The sequence below is a fragment of the Zosterops lateralis genome, assembly GCF_965231275.1.
Source record: "Zosterops lateralis genome assembly, chromosome: 36".
Lineage (NCBI taxonomy): Eukaryota > Metazoa > Chordata > Aves > Passeriformes > Zosteropidae > Zosterops > Zosterops lateralis.
This window is the reverse complement of record NC_139796.1, coordinates 1,782,370-1,803,899: the sequence shown is the minus strand read 5'-3', so window position 1 is coordinate 1,803,899 and position 21,530 is coordinate 1,782,370. Positions and strand designations below refer to the sequence as shown.

At 66.9% G+C, this 21,530-nt stretch overlaps 3 protein-coding genes across 3 annotated transcripts; all 3 read left to right on the top strand.

Annotated features, from left to right (window-relative positions):
• The first annotated feature begins 3,185 nt into the window (after positions 1-3,185).
• Positions 3,186-5,487, top strand: UBL5 (ubiquitin like 5). The gene is made up of 5 exons (XM_083881985.1): positions 3,186-3,250; positions 4,058-4,115; positions 4,537-4,620; positions 5,072-5,109; positions 5,276-5,487. Exons 2-5 carry the CDS (start codon positions 4,060-4,062, stop codon positions 5,317-5,319), a joined length of 222 nt encoding a protein of 73 aa, XP_083738111.1. The 5' UTR covers positions 3,186-3,250; positions 4,058-4,059; the 3' UTR covers positions 5,320-5,487.
• A 587-nt stretch (positions 5,488-6,074) lies between these two features.
• Positions 6,075-16,518, top strand: FBF1 (Fas binding factor 1). Its single transcript, XM_083881968.1, has 24 exons — positions 6,075-6,109; positions 6,215-6,328; positions 6,612-6,653; positions 6,809-6,858; positions 6,994-7,054; positions 7,132-7,240; positions 7,408-7,482; positions 7,778-7,892; positions 8,311-8,435; positions 8,658-8,739; positions 9,113-9,682; positions 10,097-10,234; positions 10,411-10,942; positions 11,238-11,299; positions 11,387-11,669; positions 12,012-12,245; positions 12,520-12,642; positions 13,372-13,545; positions 13,658-13,834; positions 14,581-14,718; positions 15,073-15,292; positions 15,412-15,533; positions 15,857-16,147; positions 16,497-16,518. The coding sequence occupies exons 1-23, from the start codon at positions 6,107-6,109 to the stop codon at positions 15,917-15,919; spliced, it is 3,612 nt and encodes a 1,203-aa protein (XP_083738094.1). The 5' UTR covers positions 6,075-6,106; the 3' UTR covers positions 15,920-16,147; positions 16,497-16,518.
• A 722-nt stretch (positions 16,519-17,240) lies between these two features.
• On the top strand, positions 17,241-20,608 carry LOC310921747 (acrosin-like; the record flags this gene model as incomplete). Its single annotated transcript, XM_083881967.1, has 5 exons — positions 17,241-17,311; positions 17,903-18,100; positions 18,602-18,868; positions 19,160-19,346; positions 20,285-20,608. The coding sequence occupies 5 exons, from the start codon at positions 17,241-17,243 to the stop codon at positions 20,606-20,608; spliced, it is 1,047 nt and encodes a 348-aa protein (XP_083738093.1).
• Positions 20,609-21,530: the final 922 nt, after the last annotated feature.

Below are 21,530 nucleotides of genomic sequence, written 5' to 3'. Positions count from 1 at the left end.
GGCCGGGGGCGCCGGCCCTGCACCAGGACACGGCCCCGCACGGGGGTCCGGCCTCGGGCGAGGGCCCGGCTCCACCGCAGACCCCTGCCCTGCACGACCACCGCGACCACCGCCCACCGGGCCTCGCACGGGAAGCCGCGGGTGTGCAAGGCCAGGCTGCGCACCGGGAGCCGCGGGTGTGCAAGGACCCGCTGTGCACCAGGAGCCGCGGGTGTGCAAGGAGCCGGACACGCGCCAGGACCGGGCTTTGCACCAGAAGCCGCCGCCACCTCGCCCCCCGTGTCCCCCCCGGCACCAGGACCTGGCACCAGGACTTTGCTCCAGGACCTTGCCCGGGCCCCCCTCGTGCCCCCCGCCCCCACGGGGAGTTTTGGGGGGGTTCTGCAGCAGCCCCGTTCTGGGGCCCCCCCAAAAGCCATCACGGGGGGCAGCGACGAGCCGGGGGGGGGGGCACTGACACCCCCCCCCCAAAGTGAGGGGTCCCCCCGCAGCCGGGACCCCCCCGGAATGGGGACCCCCCCAAAAAGAGACACATTTTCCTTGTAATATAGATGTAAATGGACCAGCCCCCCCCTCCCCCCCCGCCCGGGAAACTGAGGCACGGGGGGACCTTCCCAAAACCGCCCCCCCCCGCCGGGGTCCCCCAACCCCAGCGGGCCCCCCCCGGAAGCACAACCCCCCCCCAGCCGGGGGGGGCCTCGCCACGCTGTACATAGGGATGGGGGGGCCCCCAAAATCGGGGTGGGGGGAGCAAAGGGGACCCCCCAAGTTCTAGGGACCCCCTTGAATTTGGGAATCCCCCCAAAATTGACGGGACCCCACAACCTGGGGACGCCCCCCAGGGCTTGGGAATCCTCCCCGGGATGTGGAGACCCCGCCCGCATTTTGGGGACCCCCCCCGGGTACCGGGGACCCCCCCAAGTTCTGGGGATCCACAGTGAACTTGGGGAGGCCCCAGGACTGAGGGTCCCCCATACTTTGGGGGCCCCCCGAGGTTGGGCACCCCCTCCTGGGACCCGGGGACCCCCCCAAGGTATTGGGGACCCCCGCAAACTTGGAGTCCCCTTGCACTGGGGGCCCCCTGTGTTTTGGGGACCCCCAGGGTATCAGGGGGACCCTCCCTGGTTTTGGGGACCCCCCCCCAGCTCCCCTCAGGGGTTTTGGGGACACGCGGGGGGGTCCAGCCCCTCGCCCGGTTTTGGGGTGCCCCTCCCCTCCTCCCTTAGCATGGGGGGACCCCAAAACTTCCTGGGGGACCCCAAACTTGGTGGTGTGGAGGGGAAACCCCCCCTCCCCTCCCCCCACACCCGGATCTTGGAGTCTCCCTCCCCCCCCGGGTTTGGGGGGTCCCTCCCCTCCCCTCCCTTTCCCCCCCCCCCCCCCCCAAATTCTGCCAAACCAACTTTGGGTCGAGTGCGTCAAACCAACGAAACCAGAGCCGGAGGGGACACGGGGCCACCAACGGCCACCACGGGCTACTGGGGCCACCCAGGGCCACCGAGGGTCACTGGGGCCACTAAGGGCACGGCCAGAGCCATTGAGGGCCACCATGAGGCCACCGCAGGGCCAGTGGGGCCAGCACAGCAGGAGCCAGGGGTGGCCGGGGCCACCAAGGGCCACCAAAGGCCACCAGAGGGACAGTCAGGGGATGGCCAACACCGCCGTGGGGACAGCCAGGGCCACCGAGGGCCACCACTGGGATGGACTGGGACACCACGGGAAAGAGCCAGGGGACAGCCCAGGCCACCATGGCAGCCACTGCCGAGGCCACCGTGGCCACCGCAGAGGTGACCAGGGCCACCAAAGGGACCAGAGGAGAGCCGGGGCCACGGAGGGGGTGGCCGGGGTCGCCATGGGGACAGTCAGGGTCGCCATGGGGACAGTCAAGGCCACCGAGGGGTCGGTCAGGGCCACCACGGGGTCAGGGCCGCCGTGGGCACGGTCACGGACAGGAACCAATAAAGGTGACACCAGTTCTCGGAGCCGCCCCGTGTTTGGGGCTCTGGGGGGCACAGGGACACCGGGGGCGCTCAGAGAGGGGACAGGGGGACATGGGGGTCTTGGGGTTGGGCGTGCTGAAGGGGCTGGGGGAGAACTTGGGGGTCTCGCGAGGGGCAAAGGGGTTATTGGGGGGACAGGGAAGCTCTGGGGTCACAGGGGCGGGGGGGACAAGGGGGACAGGGGATGGGATGGGATGGGGGGGACGGGGGGGGACACGGGGACCCGGTGGAGGGGGCGAGCTCAGGGGAACGGGGGGTGACATGGGGGGGGACACCCGAGTGTCACCATTCCTGGGCTGTGTCACACCCGGAGCAGCCCTGTCCCCTCTGCCGGTGTCACCTGCGGCAGCCCTGTCCCCTCTGCCGGTGTCACACCCGGAGCAGCCCTGTCCCCTCTGCCGGTGTCACCTGCGGCAGCCGCGTCCCCTCGGGACTCTTCCCCAGTCTGAGCGTGTTTGGGAATTCCCTGAGCCCCGGGACATCCACCTGCACCCCCATTCCCAATATCCCGGGAGTCCTGCCCGAGGGAGCGGCCCCGGAGCCCCGGAACTGCCGGGGAGCCCTGGAGGATCGGGATCCTGCATTACTGGGATCCAGGAACAGCGGGATCCCGGAGCAGGACACATCAGGGGGGTTTGCCATCCCCCAGGAAGTCCCAGGAGAAGCCGGGGGCCGTGGAGCGGCTGGGGGGGTCCCTGTCCCTGTCCCCATGCCAATCCCTGTCCCGTCCTGTCCCGTCCCCCCGGGCGTCCCCGCCTCCCCCCGGCCGCGGCTCCAGGGCCAAGGAGGGGGGACCGGGGGGAATTTGGGGCAGAAATTTCTCCGGGGAGGGGCCGGGGAGAGTCTCCAGAGCCGCTTTGGGTCAAACCGGCATCAAACAGCGGGAAGCGACCTCGGGGAGAAAACGTTATAAATGTATTCCACCCTGGCCACACCTCACTGCCCCCATTCCTGTCCCCGTTCCTGCCCCATTTCCCACATTTCCCCCCATTTTCTCACTCACTTTTCCCCCCATTGCTCTCCCTTTGTCCCCACATGTTTTTCTCCATTTCCCTCCCCAATTTCTCTGTCAATTTCCCCCGTTCCCCGCCCATTCTCTCCCCGTTTCTCCCCGTTCTTCATTTCCCTCCCCGCTCCCCTCAGCCGCCGCCGCCATATTGGGCATTACTGATGACGCCACTTCCGGCGCCTGTGTCGGGCGCCAGTTCCGGTTCCGGCGCGGCTGTGGCGGAGTGAAGGAGGCTCCGGAGGTACCGGGGGGGTCTCTGGGGGCCCGGGGGGACCCGGGAGGGATTTGGGGGGCTCCCGAAGGGGCTCGGGAGGGTCCCGGGGGTGCCGGTGGGCCGGGGAGGGACCGGGGGCGGCTCGGGGGCGTCCAGGGAGGCACCGGCGGGTGCTCGGGGAACCGGGGGGCTGGAACCGGGGGCTCTTCCCTCTTTAACTCCCTCCGTTACCGCCTCTCTCCCCTTTTCCTGTCCTTCCTTTCTCCTCTTTCCCTCCCTTCTTCCCTCTTTGCTCCCTTTCTTTCCCCATTTCCTCCCCATTTCTTTCTTTTGCCATCTTTTCCTCTTCTCTCCCCCTTTTATCTCTTCTCTCCCCGCCTTTTCCTCCCGTTTTTCCCGTTTTCCCTCCTTTTCACCCCTTCTTCCTTCTTTTTGCTTATTTCCCCCTTTCCCTCTATTTTCTCCCTTTTCCCCTTTTCCCCTCTCTCTCTTTTCTTCCCCCTTTCACATTTTTTTCTCCTTCCCTTTCCCTTCCTCTTTCTCCTTTTCCTTTTCCCTCCCTTCTCCTTCCGTTTTCCTCTCTTCCTTCTTTTTCCCCTTCCCCATTTTCTGCCCCTTTTCTCCCCCTTTCTCCGCTCTTTTCCCCTTTTTTCCCCTCCTTTCCCCCCTTTTTTCTCCTTTTTCTCCCTTTTTTCACCCCTTTTCCCACTTTTTTCTGCCCCCCCTCTCCTTTTTTCCCTTATTTATCCCCGCTTTCCCCATTTTTCTGCCTTTTTCTCTTTTTCCCCCTTTTTGTCCCCTTCCCCCCTTTTTCCCCCTTTTCCCCTCCCCCAGCCATGATCGAGGTCGTCTGCAACGACCGTCTGGGGAAGAAGGTGCGGGTGAAATGCAAGTATCCGGATTTGCGGGGGTTTGGGGGGTCCAGGGAGGGTTTTGAGGTGGCGCTGGGGGTGGTTTGAGAGGTTCAGGGTGCCCAGGGAAGGTTTGGGGGGTTTTGGGAGGGGCCCATGGAGCACTTGAGGGGGTTCTGGGGGGGTCCAGGGAAGGTTTGAGGGTGGTTTGGGCTGGTTTTGGGGTTTGTGAGATGTTTGGGGGGGAGTTGGGGTTTGTGGGGTGGTTTTGGGGGATCTGGGGATGGTTTTGGGCTGGTTTTGGAGTTTCTGGGGTGGCTTTGGGGGGGTGTTGGGGTTTGTGGGGTGGTTTGGGGGGATCTGGGGCTGGGTTTGGGCTGGTTTTGGGGTTTTGGGCTGTTTTTGGGGTTTTGGGCTGGTGTTGGGGTCCCTCCTGCCCCCCTTTCCTTGACGGCGCCGCAGCCCCGAGGACTCGATCCGGGACCTGAAGAAGCTGATCGCGGCCCAGACCGGCACCCGCTGGGACAAGATCGTGCTCAAAAAATGGTGTGGGGGCGCCTGGGGGGCTTTGGGGGGCTGGGGGGGCACCCCAGGGGGTTTGGGGGGCACCTGAAGGATTTGGGGGGCGCCCCAGGGGGTTTGGGGGAGGGTCTGACGGGGCACAGGGGGGTTTAGGGGCACCCCAGGGAGTTTGGGGGACTCTGGGGTGGCACAGGGGTTTGGGATGGGGGCCAGGAGCACCCTGAGGGTTTGGGGTGGCGGCCTGGGGGCACCTGAGAGGTCGGGGGGGGGGTCAGGTGGTTTGGGGGGGGCTCTAGGGGGGCACAGGGGGCCAGGAGGGAACCCCAGGGGATTGGGGGCTTGGGGGGGAAATCTGAGGGGGTTTGGGGGGTCAGGAGGGAACCTCAGGATTTGGGGGGGGCCTGTGGGGGTGGTGTCCCCTCCCCTGGGATTTTGGGGAGGGAGTGACACCCCTCCCTCCCTTCTCCCCCCACAGGTACACCATCTTCAAGGACCACGTCACGCTCGGGGACTGTATCCACCTGGGACTCCAAAACCCCCCAAAAAACCCTCCCCGAAATCCTTCAACACCAAAACCCCCTTCCCAAAATCCTTCAGCTCCCCAAAACCTCCACCCCAAATCCTTCAACCCCCTCACAAAAAACCCCAAAGATTCTCTTTTCCTTGACTCTGTCTCCAGATGAGATCCACGATGGGATGAACCTGGAGCTCTACTACCAATAACAGCCCCTCCCAGTGCCTCCCAGTATATCCCAGTCCAGCCCAGCTCCCCCCAGTCTAGCCCAGTGTCCTCCACCCCCATTTCTACCCCGTTTTTTGTCCTGGAGCCTTGTTGAGGCTCCAAACCTGCCCCGTTTGTTTATAAATAAAGGTGATTTTGGGGCCTCCGGGCATTTTGGGGGATTTTATGGCAACATATGGGGTGTGGCGTGGGATATGTGGGAGTCGGCGGCGATATGGAGGAGAGTCGCGATAGAGGCTCGGGCACTGAGCGGGGCAGCCCCGTCACCATGGCAACAGGGCCCTTCCTTGGGAACGGGCGAGGGCAGCCCCGTTGCTATAGTAACACCGCTGGTCAATCAGACGCTGGGCGGGGCAGCCCCGTTGCTATGGTAGCACCGCTGGCCAATCAGGCGCTGGGCGGGGCAGCCCCGTTGGTATGGTAACACAGCTGGCCAATCAGGCGCTGGGCGGGACAGCCCCGTTGGTATGGTAACACAGCTGGCCAATCAGGCGCTGGGCGGGACAGCCCCGTTGCTATGGCAGCGGGGTCTTCCATGAGGACGGCGGTCAATATGGCGGCGCCCATGGCGAGCGCGGTGCCGGGTGAGGAAGGCGGAGGAGCCCCGGGAGGCTCCGGGCGGGAGCGGCGGGAGCGGGGCCCCGAACAGCGCCTGTCTCTCCCCTCAGGGCCAGGGCCGGGGCACGGCTGAGCCCGGGGAGACCGGATCCGGTACCGAGCAGGCGGAGCTGGGATCGCCTGGGAACGGCGGAGGGGCTGGGACGCGCCATGGTGAGTGTGAGGGGGGAGCCGGGGGGATCCAGGGGTGGGATATGGGTGAGTGTAAAGGGCTGGGATCCAGGGCCGGGACCCAAGTGAGAGCCAGGTGCGACCCAGGTGGAAACCCCCCATAACTCGTCTTTAGCGTGTGGGGAAATCCCGGTGCTTACGTTTGTCCCAAGGGAATTTGTGTCTCTCCCCAGCCTGCCAAGGGCCGCAGCAGGTCACCAGGTGAGTGCCCTCACCTGTCCTCGTCCCCCTCACCTGTTTTCATCCCTCTCACCTGTCCTCATCCCCCTCACCTGTACCTGTCCCCCTCACCTTTCCTTGTCCCTCTCACCTGTCCTCATCCCTCTCACCTGTTCTCACCTGCTCTCCAGGGGTTTGGATCCCTGGAAATGTTGGGATGGGATGGGGAAATGTTCCAGGAGCTTTTCCCACCTGCCTGGTGTGGGGAACCTACCTGGGCTCACCTGAGCTCACCTGGGCTCACCTGGGCTTTGTCCTGTTCCAGATCCCATCGAGGACGTGCTCGGGGACCTCTTGGGATTCGATGGTAAAGTGGGAGCTCCCAACGGGATCTCCTGGAGGGAATCACCTGGGAACCCCTGGAGGCATCCCCTGCCCTGGGATCACCTGGAGGGATCACCTGAGGGGATCTCCTGCCCTGATCCGTGCTCAGCCCTGACCCTTCCCTTGTTCCCAGAGCAGCCCCCGGCCCCCCGAGGTTCCCGGGCCCCCTTCCTGCATGTGAGCCCCAGGTGAGCCTCTCCCAAACCCCTCCCACCCCACCTGGGGATCCCCCCCCGGCATTCCCAGCCCGGGATCAGCCTCCTTGTCCAGGTGTTCCCACCTGGGAGCACCTGGGGCCCCTCCCTGACCCGGGCTGTGCCCAGGGGAGGCCTGGAGCGGGATTCCAGAGGGAAATTCCCGGCGGAGAACATGGAAGGGGAGAAGGTGAGCGGGGCAGAATTCCCAGGGGTTCTGGGGATCCCACCTGGGCTGCAGGTGAGGCAGGAGCTGCCCCTCCCCAGGACTCTGCTGAGCTGGATGAGCTGGATGAGCTGGATGAGCTGGATGCAGAAATCCTGGGAATGGCCAGGCCGGGAAAATGCGCCAGGAAGGGGCTGGATCCTGGAACAGGTACAGGGAATTCCCATGGGATCAGATCCCGTTTCCCTGGGATCAAACCCCGTTCTGTGGGATCAAACCCCATTCCCGTGTAATCCAGCCCCATTCCCTGTTCCCATTCCCTCCCCATGGGTCTGTGACTGCTCCTCCCTTTTCCCACTCCCCTGGTGCATTCCCAGATCCCGGGGATCCCCTGGAGAAGCCCTTCCCAGAGGAGGAGCCTGGGAACAGACCGGGACGGAGCAGAGACAGCGGTGAGGGGACACAAGGGACACGGGATGGGACACGGGGGACAGGGACACTCCCAGAGCTGGGGACACCCGGAGAGGTCCCAGTGCTGGTGACACCCAGGGATGTCCCAGAGCCAGGGACACCCAAAGATGTCCCCAAGCTGGTGACATTCAGAGAGGTCTCAGAGTTGGTGACACCAAGGGATGTCCCTGAGCCAGGGACACACAGGGATGTCCCAGACCAGTGTCACCTGCAGGTGTCCCGGTGTTGGTGACACCCAGGGGTGTCCCAGGTGCCATCAGTGCCATTCCCCCCCAGCCCCGGCCCCGCCACGTCCCGATGTCACCTTTGGGGACGACGTCGATGACCTGGTGGCTTCCCTGGGACTCGGGAGCGCCGACAGAGCCGGGAACACGCCGGGAACACCGGGGGGGTGAGGGGACACCGGGATGGGGACGGGGACACCGGGGGGGTGAGGGGACATCGGGGTGGGGACAGGGACACCGGGGGGGTGAGGGGACATCGGGGTGGGGACAGGGACACCGGAGGGGTGAGGGGACACCGGGGTGGGGACACCGGGATGGGGACACCGGGGTGGGGACAGGGACACCGGGATGGAGACACCAGGATGGGACGAGGACACTGGGGGGTGAGGGGACACCAGGATGAGGACAGGGATGGGGACACCAGGATGGTACAGGGATGGGGACACGGGAATGGGGACACTGGGGTTGGGGACAGTGGAATGAGGACAGGGATGGGGACACTGGGCTGGGAACAGGATGGGGACACCGGGTTGAGGACGAGGTGGTCCCGGTGCCACCCCTGGAGTCACTCCCTCCTGTGCCCAGGCAGGGGCTCCGGAAGGGCCGTGCCGGGATCCAGGAGCTGCTGGCAGGAGGCTCCACGGGAAAAGCCCTGGAGCAGCCGGGAAAGGCGGAATTCCAGCCAGACCCCGGGGAGCAGGAGCAGCCGGGTGAGTGTGGCCAGGGCTGGGGCATCCCTGGAAAGGGTTCCAGAGGGTCCATCCCACTGGGAGCTCCAAAGGAGGATTGGGACAGGTGTTTTCCAGAGGGTCCATCCCACTGGGAATTCTGAGGGAGGATTGGAGCAGGTGTTTTCCCATCCTGTCAGGGATCCTGGGAATGCTGACCTGGGGTCAGGAATCCCAGGAATCCTGACCTGGTGTTGCTCACAGGGCTCTGGGATCAGCCGGGTTTTCCCTTCGGATCCTACGAGCCCTCGGTGGCCTCGGGGACCGGGCGGCGACGGGGACGGAGGTACCTGGGACAGGAGGGGGATGTCCCCAAAGTCCCCAGTGTCCCCACCCAGCCATGTTCCCAATGTCCCCATTGTTCCTGGTGTCCCCGGTGTCCCCAAAGCCCCCATTGTGCCCAGTGCCCCCAGTGTCCCCATTGTCCCCAAAGCCCCCAGTGTCCCCTGCCCAGTCTCCATTGTTCCCAGTGTCCCCTGGCTGGTCCCCAGGGTCCCTTGGCCAACCCCCAAGGTCCCCTCAGTGGCCAGCAGAGTCCCTTAGATGGTCCCCAGGGTCCCCTCCCTGCCTGTGTCCCTGGGGTCCCCAAGGTCCCCCACATCTAGTGTCCCCAGTGTCCCCAGTGTCCCCAGTGTCCCCAGTGTCCCTCTCCCCTGCAGGTTTCCAGTCGGGAGCAGCTCCCGACGTTCCTCTGGGGCTGCCTGGCTGGGGCTGAAGGACGAGGATTTCCTGGGACTGGGATCCAAGGATGAAGATTTCCCAGGATTGGGACAAAAGGACAAGGAATTCCCAGGGCTGAGACAGAAGGACAAGGATCCCTTGGGACCGAAGGACAAGGATTCCCCAGGACTGGGGTCAAAGGAAAAAGATTTCTCAGGACTGGGATCCAAGGATGAGGATTCCCCAGGACTGGGATTAAAGGACAAGGCTCCCCTGGGATCAGGACAGAAGAACAAGGATTTCCCAGGACTAGGACAGGACCAGGATTTCCCAGGCTCAGGACAGAAGGACAAGGCTCCCCTGGGATCGGGACAGAAGGACAAGGCTCCCCCAGGCTCGGGACAGAAGGACAAGGCTCCCCCAGGCTCGGGACAGAAGGACAAGGCTCCCCCGGGGCAGGAGGCCGGGCTCTGGCTCAGCCCTGCCCGGGCACGGGGCCAGCCCCAGGCTGGGGCTCCGGAGCCCAGTTCCCACCCCCAGGAGGGCCCGGAGCCCCCCGAGCCCCACAGGTACAGACAGGGCCCACCTGGGAGTGGGGAGAGTTCCGGGGGTGGGATTCCAGCCCAGGCTGTGCCCAGGTGATGTCCCTGTCCCCCAGGTATGCCCAGGTGATGTCCCTGTCCCAGGGCTCCCCTCCTCCCTGAGCTCTTCCCACCTCCCAATTCCCGGGCAGAGGCTCCTCTGGCTCAGCTCACCTGGGGACACAGGTGTCACCTGGGAGGGCTCAGGTGACCCGTGTGGGAGGAGGGGACCCCTGGGATGAGGGTTTGGGCTGTCCCTGTTCCCTCCAAATGCCAAAGGTGGGATCCATGGCATTGGACAGGTGGGACAGGTGACACAGGTGACATGGCACAGGTGACAGGCCGGGCTGGGGATGTTCCTGGCTCCCCTCACTCCCTGTGGGATTCCTCTCCCCTCCCCAGGCTGGAGTTCCCCATCGGGACACGGCCCCACAGGCAGGGGACAGCAGGTGAGGTCACCTGGCCTGGGCAGGGGACACCTGGGGACCCTGGGCCCTCTGGGACTGAGGGAGCTGTGCCGTGGGACAGTGGGGTAATGGGGTAATGGGATCATGGGACAATGGGGTAAGGGGCTGATGCAATAGGGGAGTAATGGGATCATGGGGTAATGGGGTAATGGGATAGTGGGCTAATGGGATGGATGGGATAATGGGATGATGGGGTGGGATAACGGGGTGGGGTGGATGGGATAATGGAATTGGATAATGGGATGGGAGGGGATGGGATAATGGGATGATGGGATGGTTCCATTCCTGCTGCCGTGTCCCAGTGATGGATTTGTCCCATTTCCACCCCAGCAGAGCAGGAGGTGCTGGGCCCTGCCACGCCCGCTCAGGTGGGTGCTGGGGCTGGAGCAGGGAGGTGTCCCTGGGGATCCCTTGGGAACTGGGGGGCTGGACATGGGTCAGCATTCCCAGGAGAGCAGAGCTGCCCTTCCCACTGCCCTGGAGCGTCCCTGTGTCCCCACAGAAGGATCCCGAGGCTCCAACAGCCCGGCCCCGCCTGGACAGTGCCCGAGCTCTGCCATCCTGGCTCTGCCCCGAGCACTCAGGAGCCTTTCCAGCCCGGGAGCGCCAGCAGGATCCGGGAACTCTCCCAGCCCAGCCCCACCAGGAGGATCCGGGAACTCTCCCAGCCCAGCCCCACCAGGATTCCCAAACTCTCCCATCCCATCCGTGCCAGGAACATCCTGGCTGTGGGATCACCCTGCGCAGCCTCCAGGCCCGGGTGGAGGAGCTGGAAAACCAGGTGGGGACTGAGGGGTCACCTGGGGGTGTCACCTGAGGGGGGTCACTGGGGGTCACCTGTGGGAGCCTGGCCATGTGGGGATGCCAGAGGGGGCACCTGGAGCCTGTCCCCTGGGTGGCACCTGGAGCCTGTCCCTGAAGTGGCAACTGGAGCCCATCCCAGGGTGGCACCTGGAGCCCAGCCCAGGGTGGCACCCGGAGCCTGTCCCCAGGGGTGGCACCTGGAGCCTGTCTCTGGGGTGGCACCTGGAGCCTGTCCCCAGGGGTGGCACCTGGAGCCCATCCCGTTCCCACAGGTGCGGACGCTGGAGCTGGAGCGGGGCCCGGCCCTGGAGGATCCCCCAGGGAGCTCCTGCAGGTAATGGGGTCTCACCTGTGCTCCCAGTTCCCCGCTCCCCTCCCCGGGCTGGGAGCACTGGGATCCTTCCCCGTCCATCCTGGGCAGGAGCCAGGGACAGGAGCAGGGGAGGCCACAGAGGGGGAAGGAGCAAATCCCATCCCCGGCACAGGATCCCCCCCGATCCCAGGAGCAGGACGAGCAGCTCACAGGTAAATTCCCTCCAAGTTCAGTGTTCCAATGGGACCCTCTGCTCCGTCCCGAGGGCGTCAGAGCTGATCCCAGGGAACCCACACAGTCCTGGGATAATTCCTGCTGTGCAGAAGGAGCCCTGGGGCTGTGGATCCCTGTCCCATCTCCCCTGGGGCCACTTCTGACCAGGGGCTCTGTGGTCTGAGTGTCCAGCAGCGCTCAGACGGGGGCTCAGCTCCATCCAGGATTCCCACTGGGATTCCCAGAAAACAGGGAAGAGTTGTCCTTGGTGAGGCAGAGGCCGGGAGCGAAGGCTGGGAAAATCCTGCCTGCCGTGGGCAGATCCCGTGGGGGGTGGGAGCTCCCTGTCCTGGGGGGGGTTTGTTGTGGGATTTCTGTCAGGATGGAGGGGGATCTCCTGTCCTGGGGGTTTCCATGTGGGATTTCCATGAGGATGGAGGGGGATCTCCTGTCCTGGGGGTTTCCATGTGGGATTTCTGTGAGGATGGAGGGGGATCTCCTGTCCTGAGGCTGTGTGCAGTTTTCCATGTGGGATTTCTGTGAGGATGGAGGGGGATCTCCTGTCCTGGGGGTTTCCATGTGGGATTTCTGTGAGGATGGAGGGGTCCCACTCCTGCCCCTCGTGGCCCCGGCAGCGCTCCAGGCCCGGCTGTGCCGGCAGCAGCGGGACGCCGAGCGGGAGCAGAGCCGGCTCCAGGAGGCCGTGGCTGATCTGGAGACCAGGCTGGGAGAGCGGGAGCAGCTCCTGGAGCAGGTGAGGGCCTGTCCCAGAGCTGTGGCCGTGTCCCTGTCCCAGAACTGTGTCCCTGTCCCATGTCCGTGTTTGTGTCCCATGTCCATGTCGGTGTCCCAGAGCTGTGTTTGTGTCCTGTGTCCCCTGTCTGTGTCTGTGCCCGGCAGGAGGGGCTCCCTGCCCATGTCCCTGCCCGTGTCCCTGCCCTGCCCCGTGTCCCATGTCCCTGCCCTGCCCCGTGTCCCTGCCCATGCCCCTGTCCATTCCCGTGTCCCATGTCGCCGTCCTGCCCCAGGAGCGCCGCAGGGCCGCAGCCGAGCGCTCTCGGGCGGATTCCCTGCGGGAGGCGCTGGAGGAGCAGCGCCGGCTCTCGGCACAGCTGCTGGCCATGGAGAGGGCGGCGCTGGAGGAGGCCAAGGTGAGCGGGGAGGGGCTGGAATTCCCCAGGAATGCCGGGGTGGGGGCCTGGAGCGACTGGGATGGCGGAGACTGGGATGGAGAAGGGACTTGGAACCAGCTGGGTGGGAGTGGAAGTGGGAAAGGGCTGGGAACCAGCCAGGGTGGGAGCAGGGCTGGGAAAAGGGCTCAGAACCAGCCAGGGTGGGAATGGGGCTGGAGGGGGCTCAGAACCAGCCGGGATGGGAATGGGGCTGGAGGGGGCTCACAACCAGCCAGGATGGGAATGGGGCTGGAGGGGGCTCACAACCAGCCAGGGTGGGAATGGGGCTGGAGGGGGCTCACAACCAGCCAGGATGGGAATGGGGCTGGAGGGGGCTCACAACCAGCCAGGGTGGGAATGGGGTGCGAGGGGGCTCACAACCAGCCAGGATGGGAATGAGGTGCGAGGGGGCTCACAACCAGCCAGGGTGGGAATGGAGCTGGAGGGGGCTCACAACCAGCCGGGATGGGAATGGGGCTGGAGGGGGCTCAGAACCAGCCGGGATGGGAATGGGGCTGGAGGGGGCTCAGAACCAGCCAGGGTGGGAATGGAGCTGGAGGGGGCTCAGAACCAGCCAGGTCGAACCCCCCGGGTCCCCACGCGGGGCCGGGGCTCCCGGGCTGGAAGCGCCTCTGGGAGCGGCAGGGCCGGGCCGGAGGAGGGAAAACGCCCCGGGGAGCGGCGCTGGAGCTGTCCCCGGTCCCGCAGGACGCGTGGCTGGAGGAGCAGCGGGCGGAGCTGCGGGATCGCTCCGAGGAGCGGCGGCGGCTGGCGGCCGCCTGGGCCGAGTTCCACACCCGGGAGCGGCTGAGCCGGGAGCGGGCGGAGCAGGACAAGGAGCGCGCCCTGGGCATGGACTCGGCGCTGAGGAGCCTGGCCAAGGTCCCCGATGTCCCAAAGCAGCTGTCCCTGCTCCAGGGCCCAAAGGCGGGGCAGGCGGGCGGGCCCGGAGCTGTCCCGGTGACGCCGCTCGCCGTGCCCCGTGCCCCGCCAGGAGCAGGCAGAGCTGAAGTTCCGCAGCCGGGAGCTGAGGTCCAAGGAGGAGCAGCTGGCCAGGGACAGGGAGGAGCTGGACGAGGCTTGGCGGGAGCTGAGGCTGGAAAAGGAGAAAGTTCTGCGGGCTGAGCAGCGCCTGCGGGAGCGGGAGGAGCAGATCCACACCCTGGCCGAGGTAAGCGGAGCTGGAATTCCCAGCTGGGAGCAGAGCTGGGGCTCCTCATCCCCCGGAGCTGGGGCTCCTCATCCCCCAGAGCTGGGGCTCCTCATGCCCCGGAGCTGGGGCTCCTCATCCCCCAGAGCTGGGGATCCTCATCGCCCTGGAATTGAGGCTCCACATCCCCCGGAGCTGGGGCTCCTCATCCCCCGGAGCTGGGGATCCTCATCGCCCTGGAATTGAGGCTCCACATCCCCCGGAGCTGGGGCTCCACATCCCCCAGAGCTGGGGATCCTCATCGCCCTGGAATTGAGGCTCCTCATCCCCCGGAGCTGGGGCTCCACATCCCCCAGAGCTGGGGTTCCATGTTCCCCTGTCCCCATGCCTGGGTCCCGTTCCCTGCCCCGGTCCCATTCCCCATCCCGGTCCCGTTCCTGTCCCGGTGCCATTCCCATCCCAATCCCATTCCCCATGCCCAGTCCCATTTCCTGTCCTGGTGCCGTTCCCCTGTGCCCTGTCCCATTCCCGTACCTGTGTCCCATTCCCATTTGGGTCCCGTTCCCCATACCTGTGTCCTGTTCCCTGTACCTGTGTCCCATTCCCGTCCCAGTCCCATTCCCATCCCAGTCCCAGTCCCATCCCTGTCCCGTCCCTGTCCCATTCCCATCCCTGTCCCATTCCCATCCCAGTCCCAGTCCCATCCCTGTCCCGTCCCTGTCCCATTCCCATCCCTGTCCCATTCCCATCCCTGTCCCGTTCCGCAGCGCTCAGCGCAGCAGCTGCAGGACGGTCAGCGGGCTCTGCGGGAGGCTCGGGGTGTGCAGAACGAGCAGCAGCGGCGGCTGCAGGCGCTGCAGGAACAGCAGGAGCAGCTGGGGCAGCAGGAGCAGCGCCTGCACCAGGCAAAGACCCCCTCCCTCCCTTTCTCCGTCCCTGGGCCGAGCCTTTCCCCATGGCTGGAGCCTTTCCCCATGGCTGGAACCTTTCCCCTCAGCCTGAGCCTTTCCCCATGGCTGGAGCCTTTCCCCATGGCTGGAGCCTTTCCCCATGGCTGGAGCCTTTCCCCTCAGCCTGAGCCTTTCCCCCCAGCCTGAGCCTTTCCCCATGGCTGGAGCCTTTCCCCTCAGCCTGAGCCTTTCCCCATGGCTGGAGCCTTTCCCCTCAGCCTGAGCCTTTCCCCATGGCTGGAGCCTTTCCCCATGGCTGGAGCCTTTCCCCAGTCTGGGCCTTTCCCCATGGCTGGAGCCTTTCCCCAGTCTGGGCCTTTCCTCACAGTCTCTCCCTTTCCCGGCGCGGGGCAGGACCGGCTGGGCCTGGCACGGCAGAGGGAGCAGCTCCAGCAGCTCCGGGATGAGCTGTCCCTGCCAGGGACACTGCTGGGGTCACTGCAGGGGACAGTGCCGGGGACACTGCAGGGGACAGTGCCGGGGTCACTGCCAGGGACACTGCCGGGGACAGTCCCCATCAGCGGCCTGGGTGAGGCTCCAGCCCTGTCCCTGTCCCCAGGCTCGGTTACTGAGGATGCTCCAGAGCTGCTCTGGAGGAGGTGGGAAGGGACAGCAGGGACAGGGACACTCTGCTGTCCCCTCCTGCAGCTGCTCCGGTGGCTCCCGGGCTCCTGCCCGCCCTGGGGACACTCCTTGGGGACAGTAGGGACAGCCTGGGCTCGGCCGCGCTCTACGGACACCTCCTGCTGCTGAAACACCGCGCCAGGATGGTGAGGGGACAGGGCTGGGGATGGAATGGGGCTGGGAACCAGCTGGGAATGGGTTTGGGGCTGTCTGGGAAAGGATTTGGGATTATCTGGAAAAGGATTTGGGACTGTGGGAAAAGGGTTTGGGTTAGGGTTAGGGAGCTGGACTGTCTGGGAAAGGGTTTGGGACCAGCTGGGTGGGATCTGGGCTGAGAATGGGGCACAGAAGTGGCCAGGTGGGAGCAGGGAGGGTTTGGACCTGGCCAGGTGGGAGCAGGGCAGGGAAAGGGGCTCAGAACCTTCTGGAAGCCTCAGGGTGGGCTCAGTCCATGCCTACCCCTCCCCAGGACCACGATTTCCTGGAGAATGAGCAGCTCTTCCTGGAGTCCCTGAAGAAAGGGGGGCCCTGACCCCTCCCCACATTTCCTCAGGATCCCTGGATCACCGCGAGTCGTGTTTTCAAACAAAGAAATGTATTTTTGTAAAAACAAATTCTCTGCTGAGGAGCTCACCCTGCCATTCCTGGCGTTCCCGAGGGCTGGGAATGCGGGATCTGTCTGGGGCCTCTCCCTTGGGGCACCCTGGGACCCCCCCCAACTGTCCCAGCCCTGCCCCGGGGTGCTCCCAGAGCCCTCAGGGTGCTCCCACAGCCCCGGGGTGTCCCCACAGCCCCCGGGGTGCTCCCACAGCCCCCAGGTGTTCCCACAGCCCCCGGGGTGTTCCCACAGCCCCGGGGTGTCCCCACAGCCCCGGGGTGTCCCCACAGCCCTCAGGGTGCTCCCACAGCCCCGGGGTGTCCCCACAGCCCCGGGGTGTCCCCACAGCCCCCGGGGTGCTCCCACAGCCCCCAGGTGTTCCCACAGCCCTGGGAGTGTTCCCACAGCCCCCAGGTGCTCCCACAGCCCCCAGGTGTCCCCACAGCCCTCGGGTGCTCCCACAGCCCCGGGGTGTCCCCACAGCCCCGGGGTGTTCTCACAGCCCCCAGAGTGTCCCCACAGCCCTCGGGGTGTCCCCACAGCCCCGGGGTGCTCCCACAGCCCTCAGGGTGCTCTCACAGCCCCGGGGTGTCCCCACAGCTCCCAGGGGCTCCCACAGCCCCGGGGTGTCCCCACAGCCCTCGGGGTGTCCCCACAGCCCTCGGGTGTTCTCACAGCCCCCAGAGTGTCCCCACAGCCCCGGGGTGTTCCCACAGCCCTCAGGGTGCTCCCACAGCCCCGGGGTGTTCCCACAGCCCTCAGAGTGTTCCCACAGCCCCCGGGGTGCTCCCACAGCCCCCAGAGTGTCCCCACAGCCCTCGGGGTGTCCCCACAGCCCCCAGAGTGTCCCCACAGCCCTGGGGTGCTCCAGCTGCCCCTTTTGGGATCTTGTCGCGTGGAACCCGGGCTGGGCTCGCCCCCATTCCCTGCTCCGGGGGAGCTGCTCCACCCCTGAGCTCAGCAGAGGGACAGGGAGCGTTTCAGGGGGTTAAACTGGCCCGGAGAAGGTTTCCGCGGGATTTTGGGGGCGGTTCCTGCCTGCGGGGATGTTTCCCAGAGCAGCTGTGGCTGCCCCGTCCCCCCCGGGCTGGAATCCCCGGGGTTTCCGGTCCCGCTCCGGCCGTTCCACGGCTCTGTGACTGTCCCCGCGCAGAACCGGCCGCTCTGTGACATCAGCCCCGCGGGGGCTCGGGGAGGGGACAGCAGGGGACCGCAGGGGACACGCCGGGCGCTGGCCGCTCTCTCGTGTCCCCGCATGGCTCCGCTCTGGCTCCTCGTCCTGCTGGCCCTGGCCCTGCCCTCCCGGGCCACCTGGGACAGCTGCGAGTAGGTGACCCCTGCCCGCGGCTGGGCACCCCGGGGGGGTCCCCGAGGGTCCCCTCAGGGTGTCCCGCGGTCACCACGGCTCCCCGGAGCCCTCGGCAGGGTCACAGCCCCGTGCCCCCGGCAGAGCTGCTCGGGCATCGACTGGGGGACATGTGTGACCCTGGGGGTCCCTGTCCCCGTGTGAGGGGTCCCTGTCCCCGTGTGAGGGGTCCCTGTCCCCGTGTGAGGGGTCCCTGTCCTCATGCCAGGTGTCCCTGTCCCTGTGTTGGGGTCCCTGTCCCCGTGTGAGGGGTCCCCGTCTCCGTGTCCTCGTCCCCATGTCCCCATCCCCATGTCCTTGTCCCCCTGTCCCTGTCCCCCTGTCCCTGTCTCCGTGTTCCTGTCCCCATGTCCCTGTCCCTGTGTCACAGTCCCTTGTCCCTGTCCCCATGTCCCTGGCCCCATGTTGCTGTCCCTGTCCCCATGTCCCCATCCCTGTCCCTGCCCCCGTGTCCCTGTCCCTGTGTCCCTTGTCCCTGTGTCCATGTCGCTGTCCCTGTCCCCATGTCCCCGTCGCTGTCCCTCCGGGCCGTGACCCGTCCCCCGTTCCAGGGGCACCTGCGGGCTCCGTCCCATGGCCGAGGAGTTCGGGGGCGGCTCCGGGGCCGTGGCCGGGCCCGTGGCCGGGGCCTGGCCGGGGCTCGCCAGCATCCAGGACCCGCACGGCGCCGGCAGCGGCCACGTCTGCGGGGGGAGCCTCATCAGCCCCGCCTGGGTGCTCACGGCCGCCCGCTGCTTCCTGCGCGCCCGGTGAGCGCCGGGGGGCCGGGAGGGGCCGGGGGGCTTCGGGAGGGGCCGGGGGGCTCCGGGAAGGGCCGGGATGGTCCCGGGGGCGGCCGGGGGGCTCCGGGAGGGGCCGGGATGGTCCCGGGGGCGGCCGGGGGGCTCCAGGAGCTCCTGGGAGCGATCGGGATGGTCCGAGATGGTCCCGGGAGGGGCCGGGATTGGCGCCGGGATGGTCCCGGGATGGTCTGGGAAACATTGGGGAGGTCCGGGATGGTCCCGGGATGGTCCCGGGATGGCCCCAGGATGCTCTGGGAAGGCCCGGGATGGCCCTGGGATAGTCTGGGGGGGCTCTGGGAAACCCCAGGAAGCTCCGGGATGGCCCTGGGATGGTCTGGGGGGCTCCAAGATCCTCCAGGGATGCTCAAGGATGCTCCGGGGGGGCTCTGGGATCCACCGGGACCCTCCAGGGGAGCTCCAGGATGCTCCGGGGGGTCTCCGCTCCCTGTCACCCCTCCCGTGTCCCAGGAACGTCAGCACGTGGCGGGTGGTGCTGGGGGCCTGGGACCTGAGCGACCCCGGGCCCGAGGCGCAGGTGCGGCAGGTGCGGCGGCTGCAGCGGCACCGCGGGCTGGACGTGGCGCTGCTGGAGCTGGAGCGGCCCGTGGAGTGCAGCGACTTCATCCAGCTCGGCTGCCTGGCCCAGGCCGGGCTGCGGCCGGACCAGCCCGCGGCCTGCTACATCGGGGGCTGGGGACACCTGGGGGGCACAGGTGAGCGGCAGGCGGGGCTGGGGTGGAGCTGAGGGGCACAGGTGAGAGTCAGGTGTGTCCAGGTGTGTCCAGGTGTTTCCCAGCTGTCCCAGGTGTGTCCCAGATGTGTCCAGGTGTGTCCCAGGTGCGTCCCAGGTGTGTTCAGGTGTTTCCCAGCTGTCCCAGGTGTGTCCCAGGTGTGTGCAGGTGTATCCCAGGTGTGTCCAGGTGTGTCCCAGCTGTCCCAGATATTCACCAGGTGTGTCCCAGGTGTGTCCCAGGTGTGTCCCAGCTGTCCCAGGTGTGTCCCAGGTGTTCCCCAGGTGTGTCCCAGGTGCCGGGGCGGGGCGGGGCACTCTCGGGCTCTCACGGCCGCGCCCCCAGCCCAGGCCGCGCGGGAGGTGCTGCAGGAGGTGCAGGTGCGGCTGCTCCAGCCCGAGCTCTGTCCCGGCGGCGGCGAGGCCGGGCCCGCCCCCCAGGTGTGCGCGGAGCACTCGGGGGGCGCCTCCCACACCTGCCAGGTGAGAGCTGCGGGACACCCCCGGACCGGCCCCGGTCCCGGTCCCATCCGTGTCCCTGTCCCCTGTCCCCTTCCCTGCCCCATCCGTGTCCCTGTCCCCTGTCCCCTCCCCTGCCCCATCCGTGTCCCCGCTCCCAGTCCCGGTGTCCCCTCCCCGTGTCCCGTGTCCCGCTGTTCTCTTCCCTGCCCCATCCGTGTCCCGTGTCCCTGTCCCCTCCCCTGCCCCATCCGTGTCCCGTGTCCCTGTCCCCTCCCCTGCCCCATCCATGTCCCGGGGCTGCCATCCCAATCCCGATCCCAGTCCCAATCCCGATCCCAGTCCCGATCCCAATGCTGATCCTGGTCCTGATCCCCACCCATGTCCTGGAGCTCCCATCCTGATCCTGATCCCAATCCCAGTCTCCATCCCGCCCCAGTCCCATCCCAGTCCCAGTCCCGATCCCCACCCGTGTCCGGGGCTCCCTTCCCTTTCCCCTTTCCCACCAGTGTCCCGGGGAGGGGAGACCCCAAAGCACCCCAAACCCACACAGAGACCCCAAAGTCCCCCAATCCACACAGAGACCCCAAAACACCCCCAACCCACACAGAGACCCCAAAACACCCCCAACTCACACAAAGGCCCCCAAAACCCACACAGACCCCAAACCCACGCAGAGACCCCAACCCCCCCAATCCACACGGAGACTCCAAACCCACACAGAGACCCCAAACCCCCCAAGCCCACGCAGAGACCCCAACCCCGCCCCAGCGCTGCTGTTCCCACAGGACCAGGCGGGACCTCTGAGGCTCCTCCAGGGACCCCCAAAACCCTCCCGGAGCCCCCCAAAGCCCCTGGAGGAACCCTGACCCGCCCCCCCCCAATTCCCGTCCCCCCACCAAGGGACATGGGCCCCTCCCCCACCCCGTGAGACCCCCTCCCCCCCGCTGCCCCCTCGGGAGCGCGCCCGGAGCGCGCCCCCGGCCCTGACGCGCCCCCCGCCGCAGGGGGACAGCGGGGGTCCCCTGGTGTGCCGGGACCCCGCCTCGGACCAGTTCTGGATCGTGGGGGTGGCCAGCTGGGGCCGCCGCTGCGTCTTCACCCCCGCCTGGAACTTCAGCCAGTGGGTCCTGCTGCAGCTGGAGCCCCCCGCGACCCCCGAGCCCCCCGAGAGCCCCGGGACCCCCGAGAGCCCCGAGAGCCCCGAGAGCCCCGCGGCGCTGAGGGCGGTGCTGCTGGAGTTCTTCTCGGTGCTGCGGGAGCTGCTGCGCTTCCTGCGGGGCTGAGCCGCCCCGGGGGGGCCATTCCCGCGTCCCGGGGGGGCCATTCCCGCGTCCCGGGGCTCGGGGGGCGTTCCCGGGACCGGGCCTCTCCTGGGGGGCCCGCGCCGCCCCCCGGCCCCGATGTTGGAATAAAATTCTCTTTTCTCTCGATTGTCCGCGTTCTCAGCCCCGTCCCGGCTGCCGGGCCAGGGGAGGGGACAGGGGACACAGGGGACCCGGGAGGGGACACAGGCACCCCCAGGGCTGGGCTGGGACCCCCCAAATCCATCCCTTCTCCCCGCGCGCTGCCATGGGTGGACATGGGGGGCTCGGGGGGACCCTGAGGGTGACAGCGGTGTCCCAGGGGGGGTGGCTGGGGATCCCGGGGGTGACAGGGAGGTCCCCAAGAGTGACTGGGATGTCCCCAAGGGTGGCCGGGAGGTCCCCAAAGGTGATTGTGGGGGTCCCAGAGGTGGCTGGGAGGTATCCGAGGATGACTGGGAGGTCTCCAGAGGTGACTGGAACTTCCCCAAGGGTGACTGGGATGTTCTGAAGGGTGACTGGAGGAATCCTGGAGGATCCCGGGGGTGACTGGGGGATCCCGATGGTGAGGGGACGGTCCAGGGCGGTCCCCAGGGATTAATGGGGGATCCCCAGGAGCGATTGAAAGGTGCCGGGGTGTCTGCAGGGGTCACTGGGGGAGTCCCGGGGGTGAACGGAGGGTCCCAAAGGTGGCTGAGTGGGTCCCAAAGGTGGCTGGGGGATGCCAAGGGTGACTGGGAGGGTCTCGAGGGTGACTGGAGGGTCCTGGTGGATGCACAGGACTGACCGGAGGGTCCCGGGGTGTCTTGGGTGTGGCCCTGAAAGCGTTTGGGGAAACCCCCAGCAGTGACTGAAGGGTCCTGGGGGTGACTGGAGGGGTCTCGGGGGTGACTGCAGGGGTCTC

What these genes read in the sequence shown, in the direction of transcription:
- UBL5 (XM_083881985.1), top strand. Translation starts at nt 4,060, where the DNA reads ATGATCGAGGTCGTCTGCAACGACCGTCTGGGGAAGAAGGTGCGGGTG. An exon ending in AAGGTGCGGGTGAAATGCAA is followed by an intron (nt 4,116 to 4,536) that starts GTATCCGGATTT and finishes ACGGCGCCGCAG; the next exon opens with CCCCGAGGACTCGATCCGGG. An exon ending in CCACGTCACGCTCGGGGACT is followed by an intron (nt 5,110 to 5,275) that starts GTATCCACCTGG and finishes CTCTGTCTCCAG; the next exon opens with ATGAGATCCACGATGGGATG.
- FBF1 (XM_083881968.1), top strand. An exon ending in GGACCTCTTGGGATTCGATG is followed by an intron (nt 6,654 to 6,808) that starts GTAAAGTGGGAG and finishes TTCCCAGAGCAG; the next exon opens with CCCCCGGCCCCCCGAGGTTC. An exon ending in TGAAACACCGCGCCAGGATG is followed by an intron (nt 15,534 to 15,856) that starts GTGAGGGGACAG and finishes ACCCCTCCCCAG; the next exon opens with GACCACGATTTCCTGGAGAA.